This window comes from Pleurodeles waltl, chromosome 11, assembly GCF_031143425.1.
Source record: "Pleurodeles waltl isolate 20211129_DDA chromosome 11, aPleWal1.hap1.20221129, whole genome shotgun sequence".
Taxonomy (NCBI): domain Eukaryota; kingdom Metazoa; phylum Chordata; class Amphibia; order Caudata; family Salamandridae; genus Pleurodeles; species Pleurodeles waltl.
In genome coordinates, this window is record NC_090450.1 from 782401454 (window position 1) to 782418607 (window position 17154).

Genomic DNA, 17154 nt, shown 5'->3' on the forward strand with positions numbered 1-17154 from the left:
CGTCTGTGAACCAGGCTGGTTTTTTCTTTCCTTGGTTGGTGGTGGGTTTCTTGAGTGGGGCTAAGGTGTTGGCGCAGTCGAGGATCCATTGATGGAGGTTGATGGCGGCAGTGCTTGGGTCGGTTGAGCCGGGTGGAGGGTCTTTGATGAGGGTGCTGGTTAGTTGGTCTTGGGTGATTTTTCCCCAGCGGCGGTGAGGAGGTCGAGGGATGCGGTGGTGTTCGGTGATTTTCGTATAAGAGAAGTGGACGCAGTGATGGTCGGTCCAGTGGAGTTCGGAGGTGTGGCTGAAAGAGATGTGGTTGCTTGAGGTGAAGAGGGGGTCAAGAGTGTGTCCGGCGATGTGGGTGGGAGTGTTGACCAGTTGACGGAGTCCGAGGTTGAGGAGGTTGGAGGTCAGAGATGCGGTGTTGACGTATATATAAGGAATATGGACAATAGAGTGCATATGAAACAAACATATACACAAATACCAAGACACTCCAAGGACAAACAAATTGATGAACAATAATATTTACAAACAACAGATGTATGTAAAAAAATCTCAAATTTAAATATTGGATAAATGACAAATTAAGACATCACACCCATATACGAAAGCAGGTTCGTGTTTGAGCGGGCTGACCCCTCCAGAGCAGCTTCAGGGTCACCGGCCCTCTTAGAATTTCAGTTAGAGACCCTAACTTCATTTGACTGATATGAGATATTAGGAGCTGCCAGAGGACTAGATACCTACCCCCACCGTGGCTATGAAGGAGGGGGCATCTTACACAATGAGGTGGAAGAGGGCAGCAGAAGCCAAAACTATCCTCTGACGGGGCTTCTCCATCCAACCCTCTGCTGTCCTTTAATCAAACACTGACTGTAGTCCTGTTGGGAACTTGGTCCAAGTCCAGCATAGGGGCTCATCGGAACAGGACAATTGCCTGCCACCATCGCCTTGCCCCGGTGATCCTAGTTTCCTCACCCAACACCCCACCTCTGAGAGCTTGATAGTCAAAGCATCAACTTCCCATGGTGCATTCCCTGCCACTCTCCTTAACAGGGAATGCAAGAGTCTGGATAGTTTAGGCAAGAAAATGTTTTCTTCCACCAGCCTTGCATTGTTGTTGGTGAACACTACATGCCTGTTGGTCCATTATTCCCATACTTTTGCGTGAACAGTACCCCTGCGTGCCATCGGTGGCTTCGTTCAGTTCCACGCATCGTCATCAGCATCATTGGCTGTGGAAGTGATGTTGCGGTCACCTATAGAAGGCACCACCCAGGCGCACGTACGTCAGTTCGTTTCTTTCCGTGCCAGTTAGCGCTGATCCAGAGAAGAGCCACCCCTCTGTTTATTTTGACAGGTTTTTTCATGTTTTTTTGTCTACTATTTTTGGAAGTGTGTCTAGATGTCTTCTAGAAAGGCAAGTTCCAAGCCGTGTGGCACCTGTCACCACGCCATGTCAGTTACAGACCTCCATCTGTTCTGGGATTTGGTTGCACAGGTTCTGTGTCCCGGAGGAGACCTGGGCCATACTTTCCCAAGCAGTGAAAGACGGGAGAGAAGCGGCAAGCTTCACTATTAGGTGTGGTTTGAACATGACTGACTTGCTGGGCAGAGCAGTTTCCTCGACGGTGGCACTGCGATGCCACGCTTGGCTGAGAACATCTGGCTTTTCAGGGGAGGTCCAGGCCAACCTCATGGACATGCCCTTTGACGGAACTCATCTCTTCGAGAGAAGGCAGACTCGGCACTGGAGAGTTTCAAGGACTCGCAGGCTATGGCCAAGTCCTTTGACCGCTCAGTGGCACCTCTGCCCCAGTCTGCCTTTCACCACTTTCGTGGCTATGGAAGTGACATGCCACCGCACCAATCCTATGCCAGCCACTGTCCTGCAGAGGCTCCCCAAGCAGAGGGAGGATGTGAACACAGTGCATTCCAACCTTGTGGACTGGTAGCCAGAAGTCATCTGCTACCAGGCCCCCAGCAACTGCTGCCTTTTAGCACTCCTAGTCTGGTTCTGCAAGGACATGGTTGCCCAGTTGGAGGGAGAATCCAACAACATCTCCTCCACTGGCAGCCCATTAAATCGGACAAATGGGTCTTGCAGATCATTCAGAGAGGCTACTCCTACCCTTTCCAAACTTTCCCTCCCCCAAAACTGCCAACACAAGAACAGCTGGTGGAGGATCATCTGTCTCTGCTCTGAGAGGAAGTTACAGCTCTCTTGGCCAAGAAAGCAACAGAAAGGGTTCTTATTTCAGAAATAGGTGGTGGTAGTAATTTTCACTACTTTCTGATTCCCAAAAAGAACAAGGGTCTTTGCCTTGTTCTAGACCTCCAAACCATTAATCTCTTCTTCAAAAAGGAGAAATTCAGGATGCTAACTTTGGTTCCGGTCTTGTGTGCTGTAAACCAAGGAGACTGGCTGGTAGCATTGGACTTGCAGGGCACATATTTTCATATTCCTATCCTGCCTGCCGACAGAAGTTACCTGTTGTCGAAGGTAGACCATGAGCACTTTCAGTTTACCATGCTCCCCTTTGGCCTTACCAGCGCCCCCCTGGTGTTAACCTAGCTGATGGTGGTAGTTGCAGCTCATCTGTGCAGGTTAGGGGCTTCAGTCTTTTCTTATCTCGATGACTGGCCCCAGGCTGTCGTCTCCCACCTTCAGATTACGGCAGACCTCCTGCAATCGCTGGGGTTCACTATAAACGTGCCAAAGTCCCACCTGTCTCCTTCTCAGATGCTCCCTTTCATTGGAGCTGTTCTGGACACAGTGCAGTTTCCGGCTTATCCTACCCCTACAAAACAGTGAGTCCAGAATATTCAGGTCATGATACTGACAGCCTCTATCATGGATTTTGGTGAGAATGTCTCTGAGGCTGCTGGGCCTCATGGCCTCCTGCTGGTGAATTATGCCAGATGGCATATGTGAGCTCTGCAATGGGACCTGAAGCTCCAGTGGGCACAGCATCAGGGGAATCTCTCCGATATACATTCAAAAAAATATCTAAAAATAATTACCAATAATATTTACTATTTAGGTGGTAGAGATCTTTGCCTATGTGTGCAAAGTTACAAGTATTAACTTTGCACTCATAAATTAGGGTCTACCAACTAAATTCAGGGTGTGGAAACATGCATGTGTATACTTTGTAGTACATTTACACTTGTAACTGGTGAATAGTCAAAAGTAATAAATTAACTACAAAGTGTAAGAGTTAACTAATTTCCACATTTAGATTTTCTCCTTTGTAAGTTTACTTATGTAAATAGCCCCCCTAGTCTTCAAGCAGGTATAGGAGATCTAGGAGAAGCCACTCTCCAAGCAGGTTATGCCATAGCCCTTGAACAATTAATACTGGGCTTTCAAAGTGATACCCATTCTTATTCTTAACCCGTTGGGTGCCCAGGATGAGGTGGTCTCGTCCTAGTCCGTGGTGTTGAGGCGCAGATCGGAAGAGAAATGCAAAAGCATTTCTCTTCTGATCAAAGGCTGGGGGTGGGAGAGGCATCAAAGGAAAGGAAAAGCCTTTCCTTTCCTTTGATGTCTCTCTGAGCATTTCTGCTGCCCGATCGCTTCATGATTGGGCAGCGGAAATGCCCACTAGACACCAGGGATGTTTCCTATTTTTATATTTGTGCAAAGAGGAGCGACCCCTTGGGCAAGGGTCGCTCCCCAGGGGGGCAAATTATTTTAAGACCATTTCAGCGCCCACTGGGTGCAAATCGGCCTATTGTAATTAGGCCCATTCTGCCCCCCGGGGGGAGGGCAGAAACCTCTAGACACCAGGAATCTTTTTGTTTTTAACTTTTATACACATGGGTAGCGTCCCCTTAGGCAAGGGTAGCTCCCTTGGGGGGCAATATCTTTAGGCCATTTCTGCCCCCCTTGGGGGCAGATCAGCCTATTTTTATTAGGCCAATCTGCCCCGAGGGGAACAGATGCCACTAGATACCAGGGATTTTTTTTTTTGAGCCAATTTCACTCAAGGGGAGCAACACCTTTGTCAAGGGTCGCTCCCCTGCGGGGGGTAAATTTATTCTAGCCCATTTCTGCCCCCTTGGGGGCAGATCAGCCTATTTTGTGAGGCCCGTCTGCCCCTAGGGGGGCAGAAAGCCCACCAGAGACCAGGGAAGAATGTTTTTCAAAAAAAGAGGTTGGTGGTATGGCCATACCCCCACTCCAAATAAATAGGGACAAAGTTGTTCTGCCAACCGGTGGGCAGATGGGCCAATTACCCATGATCCACTCCCCAGGGGGAAAGCCTACTAGATGCCAGGGAATAAAAAAAAAAGAAATAGTGGAGTGGTGGCTACCAACGAGTATGGGCATGGTTATGCCCCCACCCCAACTGAAGGAGGTAACAGTCTTTTACCTCTCCCCCACACACTATAACATCTTATCCCTTGGCAAGCAAGAGGGCATTTGATTATTTGGGGTTTTGGTTTTACATTTGGGCAATGAGAGCTTGTCTAACTCTCAAAATCGTCAAACGTGGAATGGTGAGGGCAGCACTTTTTGGACTTTGGGACGCTGCCATGTAGAGAAATGTACGAGACCTAGGCACATCTGAAAACTAAACATCTAGGTGAGTCCAGGGTGGTGTGCTTGACATGCACCAGCACCATTTTCTTATCCACAATACCCTGCAAAACATGAACTTTGCTGGAAATCACACATTTTTCCCACATTTTTGTGATGGAAACTTCTGGAATCTGAAGGAATCCATAAAATTCTTACCACCCACCATTGTCACATCTATACCGATAAAAATTCTGCCCGACTTGTCAGCCTAAAAATGTTTTTTTTTTTTTTTTTTTTCAAACTGCCCTTTTGGACCTGCTTTGGATCCCCCTCATTTTCGACATTATTTTGGCTCTTCCGAGTCACAGGCACTTGGCCCACCTACACAAGTGAGGTATCATTTTTATTAGGAGACTTAGGGGAATGTTGGGTGGTGCAGGTGCGGTGATCCCACACTGAAATGTGGGAAAAATATGATTTTTTTTAGCTAAATGTGAGGTTTGCTGAGGATTCTGGGTAAGGAAACACTGGGTATCCACGCAAGTCACACCTCCCTGGACTCCCTCGGGTGTCTAGTTTTCAAAAATATTTGGGTTTGGTAGGTTTCCCTGTATGGCTGCTGAGCCCTGGACCAAAAACGCAGGTGCCCCCCCGACGCCTCACACACACAAAAACAGGTAGTTTTGTATTTGATAATTTTGATGTGCCCATATAGTGTTTTGGGGCATTTCCTTTTGCAGGCACTCGGCCTACCCACACAAGTGAGATACCATTTTTATTGGGAGATTTGAGGGAATGCTGGGTTGAAGGAAATTTGTGGTTCCTTTCAGATTCCAGAACTTTCTATCACTGAAATTTGAGGAAAAGTGTTTTTTTTAACAAGTTTTTCAGTTTTGCATAGATTCTGTGTAATAGTACCTGGTGAGAGCCCCACATGTCAACCCATCTTAGATTCCCCTAGGTTTCTAGTTTTCAAAAATGCCCAGGTTTGGTAGGTTTCCCTAGGCGCCAGCTGTGCTAGAGGCCAAAATCCACAGCTAGGCACTTTGCAAAAAACAGCTCTCTTTTCTTTGGGGAAATGTGATGTGTCCATGTTGTGTTTTGGTGCATATCCTGTTGCGGGCACTAGGCCTACCCACACAAGTGAGGTACCATTTGTATTGGGAGACTTGGGGGAACGCTGATTGGAAGGAAATTTGCGGCTCCTCTCAGATTCCAGAACTTTCTGTCACAGAACTTTTACAGTTTTAAAAAATGCACAGGTTTGGTAGGTTTACCTAGGTGCCGGCTGAGCTAGAGGCCAAAATCCAAAGCAAATGTGATGTGTCCATGTTGCGTTTCCTGTCACGGGCATTAGGCCTACCCACGCAAGTAAGGTACCATTTTTATCGGGAGACTTGGGGAAACACAGAATAGCAGAACAAGTGTCATTGCCCCTCGCCTTTCGCTACATTTTTTTCTTCCAAATGTAAGACAGTGTGTAAAAAAGACGTCTATTTGAGAAATGCCCTGTAATTCACATGCTAGTATGTGCACCCCGGAATTCAGAGATGTGCAAATATCCACTGCTTCTCAACATCTTATCTTGTGCCCATTTTGGAAATGCAGAGGTTTCTTTGATACCTGTTTTTCACTTTTTATATTTCACCAAATGAATAGCTGTGTACCCAGTAGGGGGAAACAACTTTGTAAGGTCAATCTTGGCCTGTCCTCGCAGCACCCCACTGCTGCCAATGTTCTGGGACCTCGGCCTTCCACGCATTTTAGATGTAATTGCCCTACGACCATTGCTTTTCTGGGTCCGTGTATGGACCACCCCTGAGCTATCCACATACAAGGAGTCTATTCAAGACATTCTAGATAGACCAAATGTACTTACCATTTCCTGGTTTAACCACATCTCAAAATGGTTTCATAGATTGGGTCTTAGTGAGTTTTGGAGTCATCCAGAAAGTATAAGGAAGGATCAGAAGAATCATCTGAAAACTGTTTACTGGATACATGTCAGGGAAAACTATCTGCTGTGCTCAACACACTGCAGATTGACGTCACAATTCTTTGATTTTAAATGGCATCCATATTTGCAACCATTTATGGATACAATTCTTGATCCATTAAGTAAGAGTCTATATATTCAGTTCAGATATGGTTGTCTGCCTCTTAAGTCCTATGGCAGTACGCGGAGTGCGATCCCAAGTCCTGACACTTGCCCGAGTTGCAATCAAATTTCAGAATCTATTGTACATTTCATGTTTATATGCCCTGCTTATTTGACTGCGCGTCGGAAGTGGTTACGATCTGTGTGCAGTAATATGGGGATAAGACACTGTATTGTTGCCTTAAGGATCATGATGAGGGAAAATTCTCTCCCTCTATCTTGTGCGGTTAGCAAGTATATTGTAGCTTCTTGGCATATACGTACAAAACTTTTGGGGAAACAATGATGATGAGGACCAAATGTTTAAAAAAAAAAATTAGTGTTTTAGCTGCCAAATTTTAAATACACACCTAGACTGAAATAAAACCCCATGTTTAATTTAAATGTTAGGTATTAGGGGGTTAGGTGTCTTTTTTTAAGGAAATAATTTTATGTGTTTTAAGGCTGACATATATGTTTTTATCTCTTTCTTATCTTTTTTAACCTAATTCCTATCTGCTCTTTCATTTAAACGTTGGTTGTTTTGCTTTTATGGTTGAAAGTAACCGAATAAAGCTATGTGTTGATGATGATGATGATGAATAGCTGTGTACCCAGTATACAATGAAAACCCATTGCAAGGTGCAGCTCCTTTATTGGCTGTGGGTACCTAGGGTTCTTGATGAACCTACAAGCCCTATATATTCCCGCAACCAGAAGAGTCCAGCAGATGTAACGGTATGTTACTTTTGAAAATCTAACATTGCAGGAAAAACTTACAGTAAAATGTGGAGAAAATTTTCATTTTTTTCACCTCAATTTCAATATTTTTTATTTCAGCTGTTATTTTCTAATGACATTTTTGCTTTATTTTGGCTCATTTCTTGGTCTCCTCCAGGGGAACCCACAAACTCTGGGTACCTCTAGAATCCCTAGTATGTTGGAAAAAAAGGCCACAAATTTGGCATGGGTAGCTTATGTGGACAAAAAGTTATGAGGGCCTAAGCACGAACTGCCCCAAAAAAGGCCTGGCACCTGAGGGGCAAATGGCCTGGCAGCGAAGGGGTCAACAAACTCCAGCTTAGTGTGTTGTGAGGAAGGTTGTTTCCTTTAAGATAAAAGTTAATATCCTCCCCAAGGCAAAATGTATAGAATTCTTTTGGAAAAAGATGTAACATTCTTGTGGCTAGCTGTCAGGATCTGTGGGATACCCTTACATTTGCACGCTGGTCTGGCACAGTGACGCATTGCTCCAAGAACTTCAACATATGCATCTTTTGGTGTTCAAGGGATTAGAATAAAACATGAAAAATATAGTACTGGTATATATTTCAGCATGTGATAGATTAATACATTATCAAAATTAAGTGAACTTTCTGAATCAAAGAAATGTGCAAACTGCAGCAAAAAAATACTACATATATCGCAAAACAAAGCCGGGAAATTCCAAAGATCCTCCTGACTACTTTTCACTTCAGTTAACATATATTGTGCCCCCTGTTTTCCCCTGGCTTAATTCTTACTCAGCTGAGGAAGTGCTGCAAATTCGGGATGTCAGGTATGTAATACATTTATATCAAGATAGAACCAGGGTTCTGTATTTCACAGACCAAGTTTTTGTTACTTTTGTTGGTAATAAAGGCAGTCCAGTTGCAGTTCAAGCTTTATTTGCAGTCTTATGTACTTGTCAATGATACATGTAGTGCAGCTGTGTGGGCTAAATGCATTCTGAAGGCACTATGTTTTCAAGACTGTCTCCTTGTCAGCGAGACCAAATCCTCAGGGTGCATGCATTGCCAATAGTCCCACCTCCTGGCAGCTCCAACTCTACAAGCCTTAACAGCGCAGAGTCTTAGAGTGGCCAAGTGGGGGGGTAGGGAGTTAAGGAAGGGTACAGCTAGGAAGGAGACCTGCGGAACAAGAATCACAGATACTACTGAGAAATATCAATCACAGAACTCTTCAGAATCTGTCAACTAAAAATCCAGCAGTCGCTTGGAACAATAGTAAATCATAGCGCCTTTCATAAGTTTCAAGAAATGAAAGAACACGGTATTCACTCAAAGAAATGTTACTTCACATTTCAAAAACTTTCCAAAATACACGATTTCAGTTTGTGTCCGTATTTTACATTAACCATAATCAAATATCCCTTGAGTTCAAATTAGTGCCTTAGCATTTATTTATAACCATTTAAACCTCTTCTGAATAACCGCGCTTATACAATGTATCTCTGTCGCTACTGAGTGACTCCACAAGTAAGCAGCTGAAGTTGAAATGTGACTGCGAGAAAGCGGTAACGCTGTAACAGCAAAACATTTGCTTAGTTTGTTATCAATTTAAATATTTACAGCTGATTGCCAACGATTACTACTTTCTCCCCAAAAAAAGAATATCAACCTTTAAACAGTTTTATCAAATAAGAAAACGGATGATGGAAGCTAGAAACCACCATCCGTCTTACCGCCCTGAGTGTCTGCTACTCGCTGCTTCAAATGCCTCAACACAGGTAAATCCCAGGTGAACAAGCAGGAACATGGAAACACCCAACTTCAAACAGAAAAGCTCCGGTCCTCACGAGATCCTCAAAATAGTGAGCAGTGAGAACTGGGCGGGGTCACTTAAATAGACTTGTGCCCCACCCCATGTGCCACGCCCCAAGTGCCACACCCAAAGTGCCCCGCCCAATGTGCCACGCCCAAAGTGCCCCGCCCAAGTTGGCTGTTATAAAGATACTTGGAACCAATGCCATGAAATAAAGATAATGCACGTATAGCGCGCTGCAGCAGCTACTAGATTATGCAAATGGAAGTTTCTTGACTAAGACTGTGTGGTGGAAACAGTAATGCACGGATTCTGGCATTCAGGGGGGCCCTAGAGTGCGCACGCAGCCATGGTGTTGACACTCCTTGGGTAATGCACGTGGCTAGAAGACTCTTTGAGGGTTCTGTGCCTCACCTAGGTGTATGTTGTAAAGTGCCCTCTCCTTCTCCGTTTTCTACTCTCAGAACTGTGGAACATACCCAAAATTTGAGAATGAGAATAAACTAGCTTGTAGAAGTCAGATACAGTTCCTTTTATTTCATGCTGGCTCTGTTTTAGAAGTATTTGTTCAATAGTGGATTAAATGGTCAGCCCTAATCGTGGTTTAGTCAAGGGAATTGTCGATATGGTAGTTGTGATTGATGGAGCATGTCTGTACTAGCCATCAAGAATGGAACTTAATTCAGGGTGTGTTGTAGAGCAAATAAGAAAGTAGTCAGGGATGCAATAACATCATGTCGGTCTGAGGTAAGCCGATGTAGAGCAACAGATGGCTGTAGCCTATCACTGTGTGAAAACGAGTGGATATACATGTATGTTTGTATTCAAATCCGTTCTTAATTATCATACTATATTGAAGCGGCAACGGCTAGGAGCTGGAGTGGTGTAGTCCTGTGACAGACTTTGGTGCTCCCCAGTTGGACCCATCACAGTGATTAGGATGAAGAATCCATACTGAAACATTCTTATCAGAATAACAGACATGGGTAGTCAATTGGAATTTTATGTGAAGGTTTAATAGGCATTACATGAAAAATACCATCAACAAGATAGCAATAAAGCATAAAGATCATAAGCTCCAAGACATCAGTACAATTCTACATTAAATTTAGCATATTTTTTCTTCTAAAAGTGGGAGGAAACGGGGCTCTCTAAGTACAGAAACTGCAGGTCTTTTATAGGGCTTGAGACAAAGACTTTAACACATTCTACACAAGTGCATGTTTCTCAGGATTTGCACCACTAGGGAACAAGCAAGAAAAACAATTTACTACAGAATAGATTTGGAGATTCTCTCAAGGTGATACTACATTGAATTTATTATAGTTATTTTCACAGTAACTTAAAGCATATTAATTGATACATTATATGACACTAACCTGGGATAGTTGGCATTTCCTTGGTTAGGTACAGTGAGGGAAAAGTCTCTGGGAGCATTCCCTGTTATTAGTGTAAAGCTTGCAATATTTTCTATTTAAAACAGAAACATCATCAGCAATTGTCCTGATGTATGGGGAAATCGATGCAAGATGGAGAACAGTGTAAACACAACTCGGGCTACCATAAGTTCAGTTCCAGAAATGCATTTAATTAAATAGAAAAAATCTCCCACAGGTACATGAAAGTTTTTGGCTGTTTTCAATGTAACTGCATTCGATTGTTAACCCCGTCCCATTAGAACCAACAACAAATAAATCCTTTATTGAAAAGTTACCATTGGTGTGTTTTGGACTTCAGTAAAGCAACTATTAAAATGGCATTAATTTGATGCGCTCTGAAAAATTGTAGCCAAATCATTGACAGCGTCACAGAAGACGACATATTTGATTCAGTGAAAAGGAACTTAACTCTGACGGCAAAAAAAGCTTTTTATAGAAAGTCACAATGTCACCTCCATTCAGTCTAGTCTTTGTCGTTTGTTTAAAGCCGTTCTGTAGCTCCTCCAAATCCCTCTGGTGCATGTGCATAACTTTCTGTGGGTTATGTTAAAATATCTGGAGCCTGCAGAAAGAAAGTTTTTATTATTACAATATACTTTAACATGGAGCAAATGCATTTTTTAAAGCTGTGTAAACAAAATGCTTGTGACGTGTTGCATGGTTCAGCAACCTACACGCCGCACGCATTAAGGGCAATGACGCGCTTTAACCACTTTATATCATTGCATCATTGAGCACAACTTTATAGGATTTAATTATCTCTTTACTAGGGAACAAATTAATTTTAGGAAACCCCGTGATGCAATTATAGTTTTAAAATCATACTAAGTGCACACCACTGTTATTTTCTTTGATGAAATGCGGCCCAGTGAAATTTTTGACACCTACAACCAGTCCTAGGTTTTTAGCCTTTTAGCCATCTTTGTGTTGCATTCAGGAACTTGTTTGACTTTTGACGTTTTAACAATGGGATTAAAAATCACACCATGAGGATGAGGGGGAGGAAAGAGAAAGAAGAGAGAGAGAATAAGAATAAAGATAGGCTCAAAATGCGAAATTAGACATCTCATTGAACAGCTTTATGCTATGTTTAATCAGGCATGCAGTATGAGCAACTCCATCTGAGAGAGAACTCTGGCGAGTTCCAATTCAGTAAGATAGGTCTGCTGCTTATTGCCAATGTTAGGTTCTGTTTCATCCGACGTCTAGCTCTGATGCTTAAAACGAAACACCTGCAGATCTGTTTACCATGAGGGATGTGTCGGCTTGCTAAAGCTTGCAAGCTCTCTGTCACCGGGGCAACAGTTTGGCTTTGTGGTGCCTGAGCCTGTTTCTTGTGAGCCTCCATGCCTTGCCTATCCTCGCAGTCCTCACTGTAAATACCTCTTCACTGCCGTAGGATATCTCTCTCTTTGAAGCCTTAATTTCAGCTTTAGCACTTTGCAAGTTGCTATATTATATATTGGCAAGGTAATGATGAACATTTTTGGTTTTTGTGGTGCGGGCATTGCTCTTTAATTTCCTTTCTGCCGTTTGTGGCACATGCAATTTATCTTAACCGCCAGCAGCACAAAAATAAGCGATTGTTCTGGACAGGAAAGATGTGCAACCTTTCCTCCTTTTTAGATCTGGCTTGACAGCACAGCTGTCTGCAATTCTGAGGTTTCCAATATACTGAGAGAGGATTTAGAGCCAGTGTCCCTCTGCCAATGACTAATTTGGGTCTGTGTGCTTCAACCATTGACTAGAGACGTTTGCCTTCATCACAAGTGGGCAGGTGGTAGGTGTAACATTTATCACACCTGATAAACAAGTGTTTCATTTCATCAGGTGTGAGAAATAGCACCTGTTAAGAGGTTTTCCCTAGAATGGAGAGTAACAAATTTTGGTGCTCAGTGCACCAAAATCTGTGCATGCTGTTATTTCAATAAATATCGACAGGTATGACCATTGTGGTTTTTATTGTAGCCAATATTTACTGGGTGCAAGAAATCAGCCAAACTCATAATTGTGATATGTGTAGTTACAGAGGTTAGTACACATATTGAATCTTGCTGGACCACTCATAATGAGGTCCTTAGTCAATCACATATTGGGTCAGCCTATAGAAGTATATTCTCACCACATGCTCTTGCTGTTTGATGTGTCATTCTGCCTCCTAGCAAGTAGTTCTACTTGTATGCATGAGGGCCAACGTTGTTTGGAAATCACACTCAATCTAAATAATTTAAGTATAATTGAAACATTTATTGCATGCATGCACTCTACATAGAAAACCATCCTTTTGTGTGATATTATTTCAATACATCTGACATTTTAATGCTTTTGTCAAGACTTGAGTGCAAACCCACACTAACATAGCCACTAGTTTATGTGTTTCTCTTTCAAATCAGGGTTAGGTGCCCCATTATCAAAAACAAACACAACAAATCCAGCTATGCAATTGCTAAACATTTCATCATTGTTGGTATCACCAAGAATGAATCCAGCCAAAACATTGCTAATTATTTTAACTGTTTTTATTTTACTGAGTGCACCTCCAGACAGCCATGCTGCAGCTAAACATCTCTTCAATGTTGATATCACCAAGCCTGATCATGTGTGGTTGTGGATGGATGGCTGTATGCCTTTGTTCATTGCCCCTTTGGCTTCTTAATTTTGTGGGCATTTCCTCCCGGAACAAGCCCTTACTATACAAACAGCTGCAGAGATGTTTGCTAACCGAATAAGATACTTTAAAACTACCTGTGAGCAGTAAAACCTATAATTATTAGGTCATCTTCACCTGCATCCTCCAGAACATACAGGAGGTGTATTCGGAGCCATTCTAATTACTATCACCATCATATCGTAGCATTGTCCTATTTATTTAGGACATAGAAAATAAGCACAAATCATTATGCTGAGGGACTACTCTTTTAAGTACTCTCTGGGATCCTGAGACTGAGTGGGCAGTGGTGGAAACCTCTGGGACTTCTAGTAGTAGTCTCAAATACTACATTCTTGTATTACAAACACTAGCGCCTTACGCAAGAGGGGACACTAATAGTGCCTTGCAGTACTGTCCCCTTGTAGAAGACTCCTGAAGCACTGGTGCCTCACTCAACAGGAAGATGTAGTATTGTCTTGCATAGGATGGCAAAGCCAGTAGATCTGGCTTTAATGTGCCAACGCGTGCAAACACAAGTGTACAGAGTGTGCAAACACATGCAATAGTGGGAATTCACAAATGCTGTTTGCAAGCATTAGCAAGTTAAAGCCAGAACTATTGGCTTTGCCATTGCTTATTAGCTCAGTTTTAATTGTTTTACGAGCTATATTGTTTGTTATTATAATGACCCTATGTCATTTTAGCCTTATCCATATATAGTATGGCAGTGTTTCCAAAACTTTGGGTCACCACTAGCCAATGTTTGGTGGGTCATGAAAATCCAAGCAATAAATAAAGATTCTATATTTATCTTGTCACCTTCACTGTGCTTCAAAGACAGAGGTCAAAATCCAGGCTCTGTCTTCTGACAAATTGCACTTATATTTTTTATATCCTGGGACTGATGTTTACAAAATCCTCTCACTTTGCAGCCAGAAAAAAGTAAAGTGAATTGTGTGACAGTCTTACTGGGTACAGGGAGTGTGAAAATAAATGCTCTAGGATTACGTTTTTGTAACACAACAGAATGTAAATACCTTTAAATTAATAGTACTCATTCAGCAGAGAGCAAAAAAATTAATCATATGTTTTTGTAATTCGCAAGTGTGATGGAAACAAATATTTTAATAATAGCAAAACAAATCAAGATACATTACTTTGTGATGTACAAGTGAAATGGTAACTATTCACAGAAACCATATTTCCACAAATTAGCATTTGTGTGCAATATAGTTTTATCATTAAAACTGTATCTCTCTGCAAATTTAGTGGATATTTCAGTGGACAATGTCCTGCCTGTAAATGACAACGTACTACCACACAATTCTTTAATTAGATTGAAAAATCACCTGCATCATGTCCATTAAAGGTAGAGTGGGGCACAAAAATTTGTCATTCTAAAAAGTGGGTCGTTGTTCTAAAACGTTTGGGAAGCACTATAGTAAGCAATATAATGAATACATATAAAATGTACTCACCTGACCTTAAGTTCCATGCGCATATGAAATATGATTAGGTTCATTCATGTTTATCAGATCTTAGCTGCCTTCTCCTTCATTCGTTATTAGGCTGCACTGTCTTCTCTTGAACTTCTTCAACGGTTACCTTTTTATTTTATTTTTGGGCATCAGTTGCCTATCTATTTTACACGTCTCAGCGGCCCATCTTCTGTGGTGTAAAGGTGTGCTAAGCGGCTGATTTCCTTAATTAAAGTTGCATTGTACAGCCAGCGGCGTATAGAAACTGGAGGTCCCCCCTTTGCAAAGCACATGGAGGCCACCCCCATCGAGACTCATTCAGGGCAGGTGCTGTGCTGAGGGGGGGGGGGGGGAGGCTGGTGCTCGGGCACCCCCGCACAGCAAAGACTGTGGGAGCATTTGTTACACCACTGTGTACAGCTCACACATCCACAGCAGACAATAATTAATCGTAGGTAACACTGCCCGTGAAGAAATCAACAACAGAGCATTCACTATTGTCTGTAATGTGTGTCCTCCATTATCTGTAGACATCATTCGATTGGCAATCAGTAATCTAACCTGCAAACGTGTACTTTTTTTTTGTAAATTCACCTCTACTTTGATATTATGTAATTTCTTAGTATTTAAATGCAGGGTTCGCCAGGGGGCACACTCCCCTATACCATTTATTATTATTAGTCGTCAGGAAAAGAAAATGACTGGGTCGGGGTTGATGAAAAGAGAGGTCCCGTTCTACTCTGTAGCACAAGTCACTGTCAACAATGGTATTACATTTACCTTAAAGAAAAAATCTTATCTTCGGTTAACATTCGCGGTTTATCCATTTATAATTTTCTATATCGGCATCCATATTGGCAAAATATCAAATCTTATCTGACTGCCTAATTATTCAGTAGCACTTTTCATATACTAGTTTTACATATCAGTGAAAATATGACATAATCCCTATAATTTTATGTACAGATCCTAAATCCATGACCTTCGTTAATTATGGCGTTCTGCTCGTAACAGAGCGATATTGTGAAATCCCCTGTTGACATCTCCTCAGTGTTTATCACAATAATATTGCATTTCTACTCAATAGTTCCCCTCCCCTGCACCCATCGCAAACTCATATCACGTTCTCGAGCTAGTGACATTACTTCAGTAATATAAACTTCTGTCCAAGTTGCTCTTAATCCTGCAGTTTTGTAATTTCTATTTGCAATAAATAACAGTTCGTAGTATTGCACCTTATAATGGTACCCGATTTACTAACTTTAGAAACATGAAAGAATGAGTTGTCATTACTAGGACTCGAATTCGTGACCTGTAAGATACAGAAAGCTTGCAGCAATGAGCCATCTTGCACAGCAGTATGCAATAATCTACTTTAACGAATGACATGCAATTAATATGCTATAGCGTGTACTGCTGCACACACACTCACACAATATGTTTACCATTAATTGCAGCTTTTATATGTGTACAGGGTGCAGTGTCCTCTGCATAGCCATTTATATATATATATATATATATATACATATATATAAGTGTTTTTGTCTACTGAAGCTACATTTAGTATCGTATAGAATTGTGACTCAAGCTCCCTGGTGATCAGCCTCTGTGATAAAGCATTATTTGGCAATACAGCCTTTTCCACAGTAAGAAGACAGACTAGTTTGCACATTTTGGAATGTGAGCAATGAAGGATGATGTACTGTGCTTCTACGCCAGATTCTTCCTTTTTCTGAAATGTCTGTTTCTTCTCTCACAGGATATCCTGCTTTTCTGTTGGGCTTTTGATCAAGAGGAGAGACCCACCTTCACCAAACTCATGGAGATGCTGGAGAAACTGCCAAAGCGGAATCGCCGCCTGTCCCACCCAGGACACTTCTGGAAATCAGCAGAGTATGTTTCTTTTTTTAAATTCCTAGTTTTACATTTCCTGTGTGACATGAACCGACTACTCCACAAAATATGTCAATTTAAGCCAAGCACAGTTTATTCACTTATTGAAACAGTTTAGTTGTCTTTTCTCAGTAACTGTGAAGCACCCTGGTGCCATGTGTTCATAGAAAAACCTTAATTAGCTGTGGTTACCTAATGTTTCTGTTCTTCAGTCATTTTCTTAAATTGTTTTTTTCACTCATTACAGAAATTCCTCTGGACATGTACTTATTCATTTTGGAGGCTAAACAGGATCACCTTGTAACTTTCTGGTACCACGTTTGAGAGATGTTTGCATATGTGGTGTCTTTTTGTGGTTAAACATTTCAAACACAAAATTAATTAAACACAATATTTCAGCCATAAACATTAAGAATGACTGAATTCAAGGTATAAAATAGAGGGAGGACAGCCAGCATCTGACAGGAGTACTGTTTAGCAATGGGCTATTTCAAGT

General features: G+C 42.1%; 1 protein-coding gene across 1 annotated transcript in view; it reads left to right on the plus strand.

The window, feature by feature from the left end:
* The window catches only part of KSR2 (kinase suppressor of ras 2), a 2099185-nt gene extending 2082409 nt beyond the window's left edge, over window positions 1-16776 (plus strand). The window contains exon 19 of the mRNA XM_069212691.1: window positions 16525-16776. Within this exon, the coding sequence (XP_069068792.1) occupies window positions 16525-16776 (252 nt within the window). The remainder of the gene's footprint in view (window positions 1-16524) is intronic.
* Window positions 16777-17154: the final 378 nt, after the last annotated feature.